General features: G+C 42.5%; 1 protein-coding gene across 7 annotated transcripts; it reads left to right on the forward strand.

Moving 5' to 3' along the window:
* The first annotated feature begins 8,243 nt into the window (after window positions 1–8,243).
* On the forward strand, window positions 8,244–15,722 carry LOC106574806 (protein boule-like). 7 transcript variants are annotated; one of them, XM_014150893.3, is made up of 12 exons: window positions 8,244–8,333; window positions 9,154–9,197; window positions 10,078–10,209; window positions 10,337–10,428; window positions 10,559–10,613; window positions 11,011–11,086; window positions 11,528–11,688; window positions 11,992–12,075; window positions 12,395–12,442; window positions 12,551–12,679; window positions 12,931–13,041; window positions 13,181–15,722. In XM_014150893.3, the coding sequence occupies exons 2-12, from the start codon at window positions 9,180–9,182 to the stop codon at window positions 13,340–13,342; spliced, it is 1,068 nt and encodes a 355-aa protein (XP_014006368.2). In that variant the 5' UTR covers window positions 8,244–8,333; window positions 9,154–9,179; the 3' UTR covers window positions 13,343–15,722. The 7 variants fall into 7 exon arrangements, with proteins under 7 accessions (XP_014006368.2, XP_014006365.2, XP_082819171.1 ...); XM_014150890.3 differs by having other exon boundaries at window positions 8,245–8,333; window positions 10,057–10,209; window positions 13,181–15,719; XM_082963045.1 differs by lacking the exon at window positions 8,244–8,333 and adding an exon at window positions 8,672–9,065.
* The last annotated feature ends 17 nt before the right edge of the window (window positions 15,723–15,739 follow it).

A 15,739-nucleotide genomic window follows, 5' to 3' on the forward strand; every position in this document is an offset into this window, starting at 1 on the left:
CCAAACCACTGTTTTATGGTTAACTGCATGAAACATAGAATGTATGACTTTTTTTACCTTGTCAAAAGGCTAACCTACGTGGCAATGCAGAGGACAGTATTCGTTGTGATTTAGCAACAGAATGAAATAAAACAAGAACAGCGTTTGTCAATCTGAGGACATCCTCAAACACTGAATAACAACTGAGAACCATTCAATCCATGCAGCGTACCATCCCACTCTGTCAATCAAAGCCTGTTTCTTTTTACAGACACTCATTTTCTTCCGCTCCATACACACTTCATCAGGTGAAGAGTCAACATTTGGACAAACACAACTCTCAAGAATGGCCAATCACAGATACCGCATAGGGAAACTGTCTGACGTCTTCAGCTTTAAAGATTTCAACAATTATACATCTGCCTGACTCCTATCCTTTTCTGTATGTATCAATTATCTTCCTTTCAGTGCCTGTGTTTAAGGCTTATCTTCATCTTTGTCTTTTGTCTGGCCTATCAGGAGGCTCGGTGGCACTGGGTTTGATAGGGAGGAAATGGATCTAATGCCTCACGAGGTGAAAATCAGTCTGAGCAATCTAGCATAGCAGGACGGTGTTCAGAAACACAGACTGTCTGTGTGTGTGTGTGTGTGTGTGTGTGTGTGTGTGTGTGTGTGTGTGTGTGTGTGTGTGTGTGTGTGTGTGTGTGTGTGTGTGTGTGTGTGTGTGTGTGTGTGTGTGTGTGTGTGTGTGTGTGCGTGTGTGGGCGAGAGAGAGAGAGAGAGAGAGACAGAGAGAGAGACAGAGAGATGTGGTTGCCGATAATGTACACTTTTTTATACCAAGCATATAGGCCTATAAGCCTTAAACATATGCAAAGTAACTAGCTCAAACTACATGTGTGACCATTCATCCAAAATGTGCACCTCTTCAGTACACTGCAAAACAGAGCCCAAACAAACAAACCCCTATACAAGTCTGGCATCTGGGTAGCAACAACAACCAGGATTCCATGTAATCCAGGCGCCCAGCTCAGTGACAGAAATTAATTGCTGTTTGTATTTGCGCCTTGGTTGAATTGATTTGCTGGGTACGCTGCTTTGTCAAGAACTGGCTCACAGACCAGATATCCCCCGTGACCTGCCACTGGAGACCGGCCAGAGACACTGGGATTGGCCTGACTGACTGACTCCTTGGGGACACCCCACACCCCCTGGTAATTTGGGGCAGGGTGTCTGGTCTTGTCTTTGGGAGCATGGTCCATTCTCCTTGCTTGGCCCCCTCTTACTTACAGGAGCATTAGTCAAGACCTGGTCTTTGCTGTAAACAACCAGCTGAATGAGTAGGCTACACATTCAGAACACTGGACTCTGTAAACAACCAGCTGAATGAGTAGGCTACATATTCACAACACTGGACGCTGTAAACAACCAGCTGAATGAGTAGGCTACACATTCAGAACACTGGACTCTGTAAACAACCAGCTGAATGAGTAGGCTACACATTCAGAACACTGGACTCTGTAAACAACCAGCTGAATGAGTAGGCTACACATTCAGAACACTGGACTCTGTAAACAACCAGCTGAATGAGTAGGCTACACATTCAGAACACTGGACTCTGTAAACAACCAGCTGAATGAGTATGCTACATATTCAGAACACTGGACTCTGTGAAAACACAAGGTATTGGAATGGAACCTACCTGCTTTTCCTCTCAGTCTTAACAATGTGAGCTGGGGTGAACTACCACCTCTAGTGATTACGGTCCCGCAAGGTTTCATTTAACTGCATCTCAAAACTGCTCCGTAGACATGAACTGATACGGTGTCATATGGTGCTCGGGGTGGCAGGTAGTCTAGTGGTTAGAGTGTTGGGCCAGTAACCGAAAGGTTACTAGATTGAATCCCCGAGCTGACAAGGTAAAATCTGTCGTTCTGCACCTGAACAAGGCAGTTAACCCACTGTTCCTAGGCTGTCATTGTAAATAAGAATTTGTTCTTAACTGACTTTCCTAGTTAAATAATAAAAAATAAAAAAACATACAGCGCCATGGACAAACTGATCTACCTAGTATTGTAGGTTATACCCTGATCTACCTAGTATTGTAGGTTATACCCTGACCTACCTAGTACTGTAGGATATACCCTGATATACCCTGATCTACCTAGTACTGTGGGATATACCCTGATATACCCTGATTTACCTAGTACTGTAGGATGCACCCTGATCTACCTAGTATTGTAGGTTATACCCTGATCTACCTAGTAATGTAGGATATACCCTGATATACCTAGTAATGTAGGATATACCCTGATATACCTAGTACTGTAGGATATACCCTGATCTACCTAGTACTGTATGATATACTCTGATCTACCTAGTACTGTAGGATATACCCTGATCTACCTAGTACTGTATGATATACTCTGATCTACCTAGTACTGTAGGTTTTACCCTGATCTACCTAGTACTGTAGGATATACCCTGATCTACCTAGTACTGTATGATATACCCTGATCTACCTAGTGCTGTATGATATACCCTGATCTACCTAGTAATGTAGGATATACCCTGATATACCTAGTAATGTAGGATATACCCTGATATACCTAGTACTGTAGGATATACCCTGATCTACCTAGTACTGTATGATATACTCTGATCTACCTAGTACTGTAGGATATACCCTGATCTACCTAGTACTGTATGATATACTCTGATCTACCTAGTACTGTAGGTTTTACCCTGATCTACCTAGTACTGTAGGATATACCCTGATCTACCTAGTACTGTATGATATACCCTGATCTACCTAGTGCTGTATGATATACCCTGATCTACCTAGTACTGTATGATATACTCTGATCTATCTAGTACTGTATGATATACTCTGATCTACCTAGTACTGTATGATATACCCTGATATACCTAGTACTGTATGATATACCCTGATCTACCTAGTACTGTATGATATACCCTGATCTACCTAGTGCTGTATGATATACTCTGATCTACCTAGTACTGTATGATATACTCTGATCTACCTGGTTCTGTAGGTTATACCCTGATCTACCTAGTACTGTAGGATATACCCTGATCTACCTAGTTCTGTAGGATATACCCTGATCTACCTAGTACTGTATGATATACTCTGATCTACCTAGTACTGTATGATATACTCTGATCTACCTAGTACTGTATGATATACCCTGATCTACCTAGTTCTGTAGGTTATACCCTGATCTACCTAGTACTGTATGATATACCCTGATCTACCTAGTTCTGTAGGTTATACCCTGATCTACCTAGTTCTGTAGGTTATACCCTGATCTACCTAGTACTGTATGATATACCCTGATATACCTAGTACTGTATGATATACCCTGATCTACCTAGTACTGTATGATATACCCTGATCTACCTAGTTCTGTAGGTTATACCCTGATCTACCTAGTTCTGTAGGTTATACCCTGATCTACCTAGTACTGTATGATATACCCTGATCTACCTAGTTCTGTAGGTTATACCCTGATCTACCTAGTTCTGTAGGTTATACCCTGATCTACCTAGTACTGTATGATATACTCTGATCTACCTAGTACTGTATGATATACTCTGATCTACCTAGTACTGTAGGTTATACCCTGATCTACCTAGTTCTGTAGGTTATACCCTGATCTACCTAGTACTGTATGATATACTCTGATCTACCTAGTTCTGTAGGTTATACCCTGATCTACCTAGCTATACCCTTTCCCTTGTGTGTGACAGTGACAGCAGCAGGACAGTTGGCAGGAGGCTTGTCATGTCATGTTGCATCAGAGCAGATTTGGGGTAGAAACAGCCTGCCAGAGTGAGGGGATAGGCAGATATATAGGATACAGAATAGAGGGAGTTCTACTGTAGAAGTTAAAATTCCCCATATAACTGAATAATAACTGTGTAAAAACACTCGCTCAGCCATGCATGTATGGATACAGGTAGTTTTCCACAGTAGATAAAAAGAATGAGCCCCTTTATATTTGGTTTCTGTTTAATGCAAGAGATGTTCTCAGAGAAGCCTTCTATCTAAAACCATCTTTGTGGGATGTAAATGGGAGGGGGGCCAGATTGCTGTAATTATCAAGCAAAGCCATATTCATTTAGCACAGTAAGACCTCGTTGGCAAATTTAAAGCGCCAATTAACTTCCAGTGGCCGTGGACAACAAGTGACTTCAGCCCCAGTTGAGAGGTCCATATTGCAGAGTGGGGAGGGCAGACAATGGGGGGATGGGGGGTTGAAATAATGAAGAAGGAACAAGGAAGAAGGGGATTCATCATGGGGCTAATTTTATGAGGCTTTCAGTGAACAGTGGGGAGCTGCTAAGTGCTATATGACCAAGAGTGTTGATGTATGGAGGGACAAGATAAGTCTGTGTGGAGAGAGAGAGAGCGAGAGAGAGTAGGAGAGAGAGAGAGAGTAGGAGAGAGAGAGAGTAGGAGAGAGAGAGAGAGAGACAGAGAGACAGAGAGAGAGAGTAGGAGAGAGAGAGAGAGAGAGAGAGAGAGAGAGAGAGAGAGAGAGAGAGAGAGAGAGAGAGAGAGAGGTCTTTCAAAATCTAAATTGTACAGAGAAAGGCTGTAAATGGAATGACGTTTGAACCCAACCAGCTCATCCTTAGGTAATGTCTGCTTTGTCCTCAGCTCTAGCACATAGGCCTAGTTCAGTATAAAACACTCATTTGCCAGTTTAAGGTCACTGTAAAGTATTGACAAGGCATACGTGACAGACAATTCGATCCAGGAAAAAAGCAGAGACATAAAAACTGGAATTCGACCAATCAGCATATGCGTAACAGGAAAAACACACACAGGATGGGAAAGTTTGGACGTGAACACTTTTCAGTATGCCGCCCCCCTCGGAGTCGTCCATGCATTACAGGTAATGGAGCAGGCGATTTGCTGCCTCGTGCTCTCTTGGTACAACTGATGCTGTATCCCTTTGTTGTGGTAAGAGAGGTTGGGGAAAAAATAAGATGCAATTTACAGACTGTCAAGACTAGAGTGATCTGTCTTCAATCAGAGAGAAATTATAGCTGCACGAGGCCTATAATCAGACACAAAGTGGCTCTTTGAGGATCAGCACAGCGTCGAGTGGCGTTGTGTGGGGCAGAGCGTCCAAATTACATGTACTAGCTTTATTAACAAAGTGCTCCGACTGCACCACCTGAATCAGCCCTGTCTTTAACGAGGCTCTTGCTACCTGCGCTGCTAATTGGCTGCCCACCCACTCTCCCCTCCACTGTCTCTCTCCAGCTACCAGTACCTGGCCCAATTTGACTTAGGGAGAGAAACTTTTCGTTTTTTACTTTAGTTTATTGATTCGACCATTTAAAAAAAAAAAAACTGAGTTAAAAGAGGCTACATGTCCAGCCTGACTGAGTTAAAAGAGGCTACGGGCTACATGTCAAACTTGACTGAGTTAAAAGAGGCTACGGGGCTACATGTCAATCCTGACTGAGTTAAAAGAGGCTACGGGGCTACATGTCAAACCTGACTGAGTTAAAAGAGGCTACGGGGCTACATGTCACACCTGACTGAGTTAAAAGAGGCTACGGGGCTACATGTCACACCTGACTGAGTTAAAAGAAGCTACATGGCTGACTGTAACCTGACTGAGTTAAAATAGGCTACGGGGCTACATGTCACACCTGACTGAGTTAAAAGAGGCTACGGGGCTACATGTCACACCTGACTGAGTTAAAAGAGGCTACGGGGCTACATGTCACACCTGACTGAGTTAAAAGAGACTACATGGCTACATGTCACACCTGACTGAGTTAAAAGAGACTACATGGCTACATGTCAAACCTGACTGAGTTAAAAGAGGCTACGGGGCTACATGTCAAACCTGACTGAGTTAAAAGAGGCTACGGGGCTACATGTCAAACCTGACTGAGTTAAAAGAGGCTACGGGGCTACATGTCAAACCTGACTGAGTTAAAAGAGGCTACATGGCTACATGTCAAACCTGACTGAGTTAAAAGAGGCTACGGGGCTACATGTCACACTTGACTGAGTTAAAAGAGGCTAAAAAGCTACATGTCACACCTGACTGAGTTAAAAGAGGCTACATGGCTGACTGTAACCTGACCATACCCCTGTACATCGACTCGGTACTGGTACCCCGTGTATATAGCCAAGTTATTTGTACTCATTGTGTATTTATTCCTTGTGTTATTATTTTTCTATTATTTTTCTCTATGCATTGTCCAGAACAGCCCGTAAGTTAAATATTTTATTATTAGTCTACACCTGTTGTTTACAAAGCATGTGACAAATACAATTTTATTTGATGGAGACTCCTTTCCGCATGCAGCCCTGTCAGGCTGAGGAGGCCATGTTTTTGCCCAAGTACTACACGCCTGATTCCACTAATCAACTCATCATCAAACCTTTAAATCAAGTGTAATGATGTAATGCTAGGGAAATACTGCCCCAGATGTACATCTGCATTATAAGCTGAGTCTGTCAGGTACTTTGTCCCCCTGCCTAGGAGTCAGACAGACACATCCTATAGGCCTAACCCTCCCAGCGATAGGCCTGAACCTATCCTGGTGGTGGATAAAGCTGTTATGAGCCATATTGCCTGATAGAACACAGCTATCAAATGAAAGGTTCTATAAGCATCTCATTACATACTAGACCTACAACATGCTTTACCGTTCTCTGGAATAGAAATGTCAAACAAACCCAGTTCATGACATGTTGTAGTAGACAGGCAGGCTATGTTTTGGTCTAACCAGCACAAATTCAGAGGGAAACATTGCCCTCTTGTGAATGATCTTGAATATTGCATAAATATTTATTGAGGCCAACATTATTCTGGAGACCTTATAGCCAGTATATTGCATACTGGCCATAATGCTGACCAAACCAGGAAGGACATACACTGAGTATACCAAACATTACGAACACCTTCCTAAAATTGAGTTTGCACTCAGAACAGCCTCAATTTGTCAGGGCATGGACAAGGTGTCGGGGAAGGTGTCAAAAGCGTTCCCCAGGGATGCTGGCCCATGTTGACTCCAATGCTTCCACAGTTGTGTCACATTGGCTGGTGGACCATTCTTGATATACACAGGAAACTGTTGAGCGTGAAAAACCCAGCAGCGTTGCAGTTCTTGCCACAAACCGGTGCGCCTGGCACCTACTACTATAGTCTGTTCAAAGGCACTTAAATCTTTTGTCTTGTCCATTCACCCTCTGAATGGCACACATACACAATCCATGTCTTAATTGTCTCAAGGCTTAAACATCCTTCTGTAACCTGTCTCCTCCCCTTCATCTAAACTGATTGATGTGGAGTAAACAAGTGACATCAATAAGGGATCATAGCTTTTACCAGGATTCACCTGGTCAGCCAATGTCATGGAAACAGCAGTTGTTCCTAATGTTTTGTATACTCAGTGTATAGCCGAGACAGAGTGTATATACTAGAACTCTTTCTTTGGTCAGGGCTAGAGAAGGATAAAGAAAAAGGAGGGACTATAAGCAAAGCAACACAGAGTGAGAGATATGGGGCAGGAGAGGGTGGATGGCGGTGCTCATTGCCCACAGTTCACGGTTAAACGATACCGTCCTGGTATGTGCAGCACAGGCATTGCAAGCCTGGCGACAGAGTTCTCACAGTGTCTCTTTCTTTCATCGCACCAAACCCTGTCTCTCCCAGGACCGTGGAGAAATGCACGGTTCACCCTCCAGCCTCCCTGGACCTCAGTGCTCCCAGGTAGGTAAGCCAAGCACCAGCAGCGTGAACAGGTGTGACATTCTGCTAGGCTAGGGAACATGACAAAACAAGGCATGGCAATGGTCGTGTTCCTCTGCTCTGAGTTCCTCTGCTCTGACGTAGCTGACACATGCCAGATTTTACAACGCCCGGATATGTATTTTATGTATCAACTAACCACATCTTATGTTTTAGCATTTTGGTGCAAAACTGCACAGTTGATGACAGGGCAGGCAACCATTGGTTTATGCATGCAGCGTTTGAGCAGGGGAACGCAACCAATAATAGCACCTGTAGCTTGTACCGTACTGCACAACACCTGCAACATATTAATAGCAATATTGGATGCTTGCACACAAAATCAATTCAATGCTTTCAATAGGACTATGTAATGTAACGACCTAGCAAAAATAATGCTGAACGTCACAGATACATTCTATTTCATTTACCCATAGGTCTACTTGTGAAAAGATCAGCTAAGGACTTCACACTACAGTGCATGGCTAATCAAAGAGGGTTCATATATAAAAGGCCTCTCAGGAAGAGCCAGACTGGGAGGGGGCGCTGCATTGAAGACAGCAACAGGTGCTGTATCAATGTGAACGGTCTCTGCCTGACAGAACCTAGTAGCCTGGTTGCCAGTCTGTTTAGCTAACATTCCACTCCTTGTTCTCCAAGTCATGTGAATATGAAGTACAAGGAGTTGAACATGAGCTTTAAAAAAAATGGCAACCAGGCAAGACAGAACCCGGTACCAACCATACACTCGGGCAATAGGGTAAATGTGCCTAAATGTTTTGGTATGTTTGCTAGTTTTCTTTGTAGAATATTTGTGCCAAAATGTTAATAATACGATAAATTGCCATGTTCATTCGTGCACACTTATAATGTAGCAATTAACTGAAATTGTTCAATAAAAACGTTTTTCCTAAAAACGGTTTTTCTCCCGCCAACAACGTTGTCATTGGGGACTGGGAAAGTGCCATCCTGACAAGTTGAGGGCGGCAGAGCCTCGAAGAGCGGGAAATAAAACCGAATTAAACTAGCTAGCTAACCTAAAGTTTCCTACCTTTGGCACATGGAAACAAACTAACAATAATCTATAGATACATGTTTCTCTGGTTAAATCCAAATGAAACAAAAGAAATGTAACCAATACTTGCCCACCTATGAATATGAATGGTTTAGGATCGACTAGCTCGATCTGGTAAACGCCAGATATTTTTCCTTCGTTCCTGCTGCAGCTAGAGCGAGACTGGTGTTGATGACTCTGATACAAGGTCGGCTGTCCCTGGCTGTGTGCACTTCGCTTGCAAGGTGTTTTAACTTTAGTTGCCATTGTCTTGCTGTTTTACATTGGATATAACCCTCAATCAATTATTTGTTTCCACTTTACTTGTTCAAGCCATCTAATTAAGCACAGTGTCTACGATGGAGAACGAAATAGCTGTAAGTTACCTTTACGAGCGTACTAACTTTACTTGCCATCTTGCTAGCTACCAGTAGCTAACTAAGATGAATATGTAATATATATATATATATATATATATAACGTTAAACAGATAAGTGTTACGTTTGATTGTGTCGGTATATTTAATTGTGATTCATGTAACAATGTGGGTTGCCAATACTACAGTTATATAAATTAATGTTATATAGCCAGTAAGTTAAAATGTCACTCTTGAATGCTAACGATAATTGTCTAGCTATCACAAACGTTAGCTTCCAGTGCATAAAGTTAGCAAGGTATTTAGTTTAGCTAATTTATCTAGCTAGCTATGTTAACTAGCGTTCTTTCTGTTCAGTTATATGTCGCTTGATATAGATAATGTATTCCAAACCAGAGTAAGTTATGTTGTAACTCGTTTATTGGTAAATGGTGATTAATCTTGCATGTTTCTCCTGATCGAAAATGTGTTGGCTGACTCTTGTTAGCTAGTAGCTAGCTAAGTAGCTAAGTTCTCTCCTAAACCTTAGCCTAGCATTGTGCAGTTTCTCATGCATTTCTGTGAGCCATATTATAGGCTTTAAAAAGCAAAAGGTCACTCAGGGTTGGCTAGTTATTCCCAGCTCTAGACAAAACAAAAGTGCATCTACAAAGACAACCTCTTTTCAAGGTGCAGTTGTCCCCAAGAATACAGTTGTAGAGACAGTTTGTTTTGAAAGATCAAAGGCTTACAACATACCTTTTGTCTTAAAGATATCAAACAATATTGCTTTGTAAAATAGCTAACTTTTGCTACATTATCAGAATTTCTCAGCATTGGTGAGGATGGCCAATCCAGTGATGCTCTTGTTCTGTTTCAAGCTAATCTCAATCTGCACGCAGACCAGCACTCCCTCTCCTCCTCCTACTCCAGTGTCTCAAGACCTCAGCAACAACACCTCTCCCTCTCACCATGCCCCCCGCTTTGGCACCATCATCCCTAACCGCATCTTTGTGGGAGGCATTGATTTCAAGGTGAATTTTGTCTCTTTCTTTACTTTCATAGGGCCTCCTGGTTTTGTGTTTTGCGACCTAACTTTACCTTTTTGCTGCTGCTGCATGTTACTGGAGCATAAAAAGGGTGTGTTCTTTTTGTGTGTAGACCAATGAGAGCGACCTGAGACGCTTCTTCTCCCAGCATGGAGCAGTGAAGGAGGTGAAGATAGTGATTGACCGTGCTGGGGTGTCAAAAGGGTGAGTTCAGTTAAACTGGAGATGTTCTGCCCCACATAGACTGGATGACACTTGCAATGATGTTTATTAAATAAGGTATGGCAATGGAAATGTAATCCAGGGACACTGTGTGTTTGTGTCCATCCCACAGATATGGCTTTGTTACCTTTGAGACGCAGGAGGATACAGAGAGAATCCTTCATGATGTGAGTAACTAAAAGTACACTCTTTCACAAAAGGGTTCTTCGACTGTCCCCATAGGAGAACCCTTTTTGGTTCCAGTTATAATCATTTTGGGTTACATGTAGAGCCCTCTGGAAAGGGTTGCACATGGAATCCAAAATGGTTCCCCTATGAGGATAACCGAAGAACCCTTTTAGGTGCTAGATGGCACCTTTTTTTTTAGAGCCAGTATACTGTAGAGATATGGGATAGAAATGATACAATACAAACCTTATATCTCCTTCTGGCAGACAGCAGCTCAAATTCACATTAGATCTAGCTCAGTCCATCACCAGTAAAGTCATGGTCATGGGTAGTAAAGTGATCTGTCTCAATCTGTACCGGATACCCCCTGTCCCTCTGCCACCACCACATCCCCAGGCTGACAGACTGTGCTTCCGGGACAAGAGGCTCAACATCGGCCAGGCTGTCCGCAAGCAACAAGTGGGAGGTCACCGTAAGTAACAGAGCACCATAGAGCAGGGCTAGGTCACCCTGGTCCTGAAGTGCTTTAACGGACCTGGAAGACCAGGTGTGTTGAATTTAGGCAGTCACTGAACATTAGCTAATTTGGTCAGGTGTGGTGCCTAGATTGAACAGAATCCTGCAGCACCTCAGGAACAGGGTTGTCTTACCATGCTGTAGATGAGTGACAGCTGAAGCAGTAGGATTACATAGTGGTGGAAATACGTTTTTCAACACGTTTGTAATGCATCATTGAACATTTGAACTATCATACCATATATTGTCTTATCTTGATCGTGGTGGGGGGGACTAATGTGCTCTTGCACTTGTTGGCTTTAAAATGCTGAATCATCACCTGGGATTGAGTGTCGATAACATTTGCCTTTGTACATAACCTGGTGGTTGACTTGTGCCTCCTTCCTCCTCCACTCAGCAAACAGCTTCTCTGTGTCCAGCCATACTCCTGCCATGATGCCCACCCCCTGTGGAACCATGTACCTCACCACCTCTACGGGGTACCCCTACACCTACCACAACGGAGTGGCTTACTTCCACACCCCAGAGATGAGCCCCTCCACCCCCTACCACTGGCCTGTGAGTCCTATCCTTCACTCAGCCATGTGCTCATGCCACATTTTCCCTGGTGGTGAATGAAATGTGCATTCTACATGAAGATTTGATTACACAGCAACATGTGAGAATCATAGAGAGACTATTGATCATGTTTCATACAGGAAACAGACATGACATACTACAGTGTTTTAGTCATTTTATACAATTCATTGCATTTGATAAAATCTTAAGTTATTGTACATTTGCTTTTTTGGCATAAAGATACATGTTCTTTCTTACATGGCTGGTGTCCCACATATTACATGTGCGTCTGTGTCCTTGTAGTCCCGCTCAGTGCCTGGTTCTCCAGTCATGCTGGCCCACCAGCCTCCACCCATCTACCAGCAGCCGGCCTACCATCACTACCAGGTCAGAGCAGACTGTTCTGGACCGTCTCACCACCACCATTACAGCTCAGCTGACCAGCCTGATCCCAGATCTGTTTGTGTTCTATAGGAATTATGTTCATGACCATAGGAGTTAGCAAGACAGCACAAACAGATCTGGGACCAGGCTAACCGTAGTCACCAGTACAGCATCATAAGACATCCATTGTAAATACTGGTACCTCAGCCACTGACAGCCAAGTCAGCTGTTCAGATGTAATGTAATGCTATTGAGGTGTTATTCCGGGAGAAAGCTGGTGTACTCCTGGGTACTGATGTTTCCTATACTCTGTGTCCGTCAGGCCCCTACACAGTGTCACCCTAGTCACCTGCAATGGAACGTTCCTCAGGTAAGGAGATGGGCTTCTGTGTTCTTCACCTCTACGTTTGTGAGTGGGTTTTTATCAGAGGCAAGGTGTTTTCTAAATGTCAACTAATTGTGTGTGTGTGTGTGTCAGTCTCCAGTGCCCTCCAGCCCAGTGTTGTACATGCAGCCCTCTGAGCTCCTGTACCAGCCCATGGAGCAGCCCAGCGACGGGGGCTGTGTCCAGCCTGCCATGCCCCTCATAGAGGCCCCCATCCCAGAGGTTGGTAACATCCTGACCTGGGTCCTGTTCATTACGCTCAAAACTGAGAAAAAAATTACCTTGGTCCAATAAGAAAGGCACATTTGTATTGACTGTTTCAAAATGTTTTGCCACAGTACGACCTACTGAACACAACCGTTTTGTAGTTCCCTCGGTCAGGGTACTATTTCGCATATGCTACTTCATAGCGTTAGCATTAGGTGACAGTTGATGTATAAAACCGTACTCAGTGCTTACTTGTTTTACCACAGCAGCAGTTCATCGACCACATGGTGCAACCAGCCTACAATCACACGTTATCATACTACCCACAAAGTCCAGGGGGGATGACACCTGTGATGATACAGCAAGAACCAGGAAAGGTACCAGTTATAATACCAGTATAAACTTATTATGACATATGATAATGCATGCTAGAGAATCATCTTTATTGGTCTGTTGTGAGGAATGACTGTTGGAGAAGGATTGTCATGTGTCGTGTCTGTTACGTTCCCCATCTAGGAACAGAAGTTCCACGCCATGAGGCGAGGTTACCCCTCCTCACCGGTCACCCTGAAGCCCAGGTACGGCCGCAACCCGCACTACGCCCACCTGCGCAAGGAGTACCGCCCAGAAATCACCACTGACCCCTCCCCTCTGCCCGCCACCGAACCACTCAAGTAGAGGTCATCCACGTTTCCTTTCGGCCAATGAAACGCCCATCTCCTCAGGCAGAAAGACCTACTTCTCAATCTCTCCACCCGCTTCTCAATCGCTCCACCCACTTCTCAATCGCTCCACCCGCTTCTCATGACCCTGTCTCCTCCAACCCTTCACCCGCATTATATTATTCAGTCCAGACAACTATGTGCTCGCTGAATGTTCATTTTTTTTTATCTGTGTAGTATAATTTAATGTAATATTCTATCATTTTAGCTACTAAAAAGTACTGTAAGCACTATGATGTAAGTGCTCGTTCTATCACTTCCGGACTGTAAAAAAGTGCATAGTTTTCTCTGGTGTTTTTTCCACAACTCAGAGGGATAACTAGCTCTTGGTACTGTATTGTACTGTTTAACTGTTTCATAACTTAACCTAATGCAGGATTGAGCTTAAAGTTAAGCTAAACGATCTTTTGTAACAAGAATGTTCCTCCATTGGCATCTGTGTCAAACTTTTGCCATGTAACCGTTCAGAGTATAGAAGCAATAGGTAACTATTTCCTGGTACTGCTTTATGTAGGCCTATTGGCCAATCACAAGTTTTGTTTTTCAAATTAGCTCTTAACGCAATGAAAAAAAAGTCTAACGAAGATTATTGCCAATATTGGTGAAAAGCTCTATCTGCTATTGAGCATGTTTTATCTCAATGGTATTAGAATAGTCAAGATTACTGTCTTTTTAATGTGACAGCAATACATGTTGGAAAATGTATTTAAAAATAATTAGGCTGCTGTCACAGAAGAGGGCAAATAGATCCCTAGAGGGTTAATCGTTACATAATTCTCCAACTGGATGAAAAAATACATAAACAGGAGATTATTTTATGCATTTTTATGTATCTCATGTTTTCGAGAGCTGTTTCATGTAGATTTTTCTGTGATTGTGAGTCTCTAAAAACGATGTGCCCTCCAGATGAGGGGTAACATCAAAATAACTCTGTCCACAGGACTGGGACCACAAATAAAGTTTCACGTGGTCTCACGTTGGCTTTGTGTGACGGCTGGGACATTTCAAGATTGGAAGGTCAACAAAGTAAGCTCTTTTTTTTTTGCCATTCTTTCCTGCCTGTAAATTATTCACCTCATCTTCATCAACTTCAATCACCCTTGGTTCAGTCATGAGTCACCCATGGTCCACTCAGGTTTACATGGTCAGGTTTCTTTTTTCCTGCATCCTGTCTTGGTCTGCTCCCTCATTGCTTATGCATGTATTCTGTAAAAAAGTTTTTATAAATTGTATTCTATAACTGATAAGCTATGGGTGTCAGTGTTGAGGTTTAACTAAAGAATTTATGACATCACATATTTCATGTAGGCCTATTTTTTTGGAATAATTATTTGAATAGCATGTACTATGAGGTGTCTGATTTTGTTTTGTGTGAACTGCTATTCACTTTCATTATCTTCCCTGTAAAAAAATATATAATCAGGGTAGAAACATCTCGAATTTTCCACAACGGTTCACAATTGAAAAGTTATGCCGTTTTGCTTTGAAACGTACTTGTTTTCTTGTTGAGAATTTTGATCATAGTGAAAGTCAATGCCAGATGAAAACAAATGACAGAAGAATTTCATAAATAAGTGCTCCCACGTTCTGTTAATTTAACATTAAAGTAAACTTTTAGGTAAATTTGATTTGGTCAGTTACTAATAAAACAGAATCAAAGTTTGATTTGAAATTAGATCATTTTAGGAAAAGTATTTTGTTGTATTCCAAGCATGCCTGTAATTTCTCAAAATGTTACATTTAAATAAACATGTTTTACTCTTTACATATTTCCATAGCACCACATTGTCAAGTCAATGTGTCTTGCCTTTTAAAACAAATGTTTAACTATTTATTACAATGTTAGACGTTTGAGGATATTCCATTTCTTCCCTTCCTCTACTTCCTGTAATCCCATTACTCAATTTGAGGAGCAGATCAACTATGCTTTGCTCCAAAGTACAGCCTTTAAAAAATGTCAAATATTGTTTGAGTTAAGATATGTTCCCTTCGTCCACCCGTTTTCTAAATGAGGCTAAGTTGTCTTGACCTTACAGTTAAGATTTTGTTTTAACCTCAGTGCATGTTGTATGTTTTGTATATAGTTCTGAACACTAGCTAACGTTTGGATGTTTATGTTCTTCTGCACATTACATTGTGCCTTGTTCTTTCCGAATATTGGGGGGAAATGTTTAAGACTTGTGTTCAGAAGTGGGTCGTCTTGTTCATAAGAATAAAGTTTGAACCCTTGAGAAGGATGGATACGTCCGTGTGTCATTGAGCCCAGGGAAACAACCCTTTATTAAAAAACCCTTACTGATGAAATGGAAGCCTGTTTGAAAACGTTGCACTACAGTGAAAATGTGAAGACAAC

The sequence above is a fragment of the Salmo salar genome, chromosome 16 (genome assembly GCF_965601325.2).
Source record: "Salmo salar chromosome 16, fSalSal1, whole genome shotgun sequence".
Taxonomy (NCBI): Eukaryota; Metazoa; Chordata; class Actinopteri; order Salmoniformes; family Salmonidae; genus Salmo; species Salmo salar.

Excerpts from the sequence above, each read along its gene's own strand:
- LOC106574806 (XM_014150890.3), top strand. Across the intron at positions 11,087-11,527 it reads GCAACAAGTGGGAGGTCACC|CAAACAGCTTCTCTGTGTCC; the intron begins GTAAGTAACAGA and ends TCCTCCACTCAG. Across the intron at positions 12,680-12,930 it reads TAGAGGCCCCCATCCCAGAG|CAGCAGTTCATCGACCACAT; the intron begins GTTGGTAACATC and ends GTTTTACCACAG.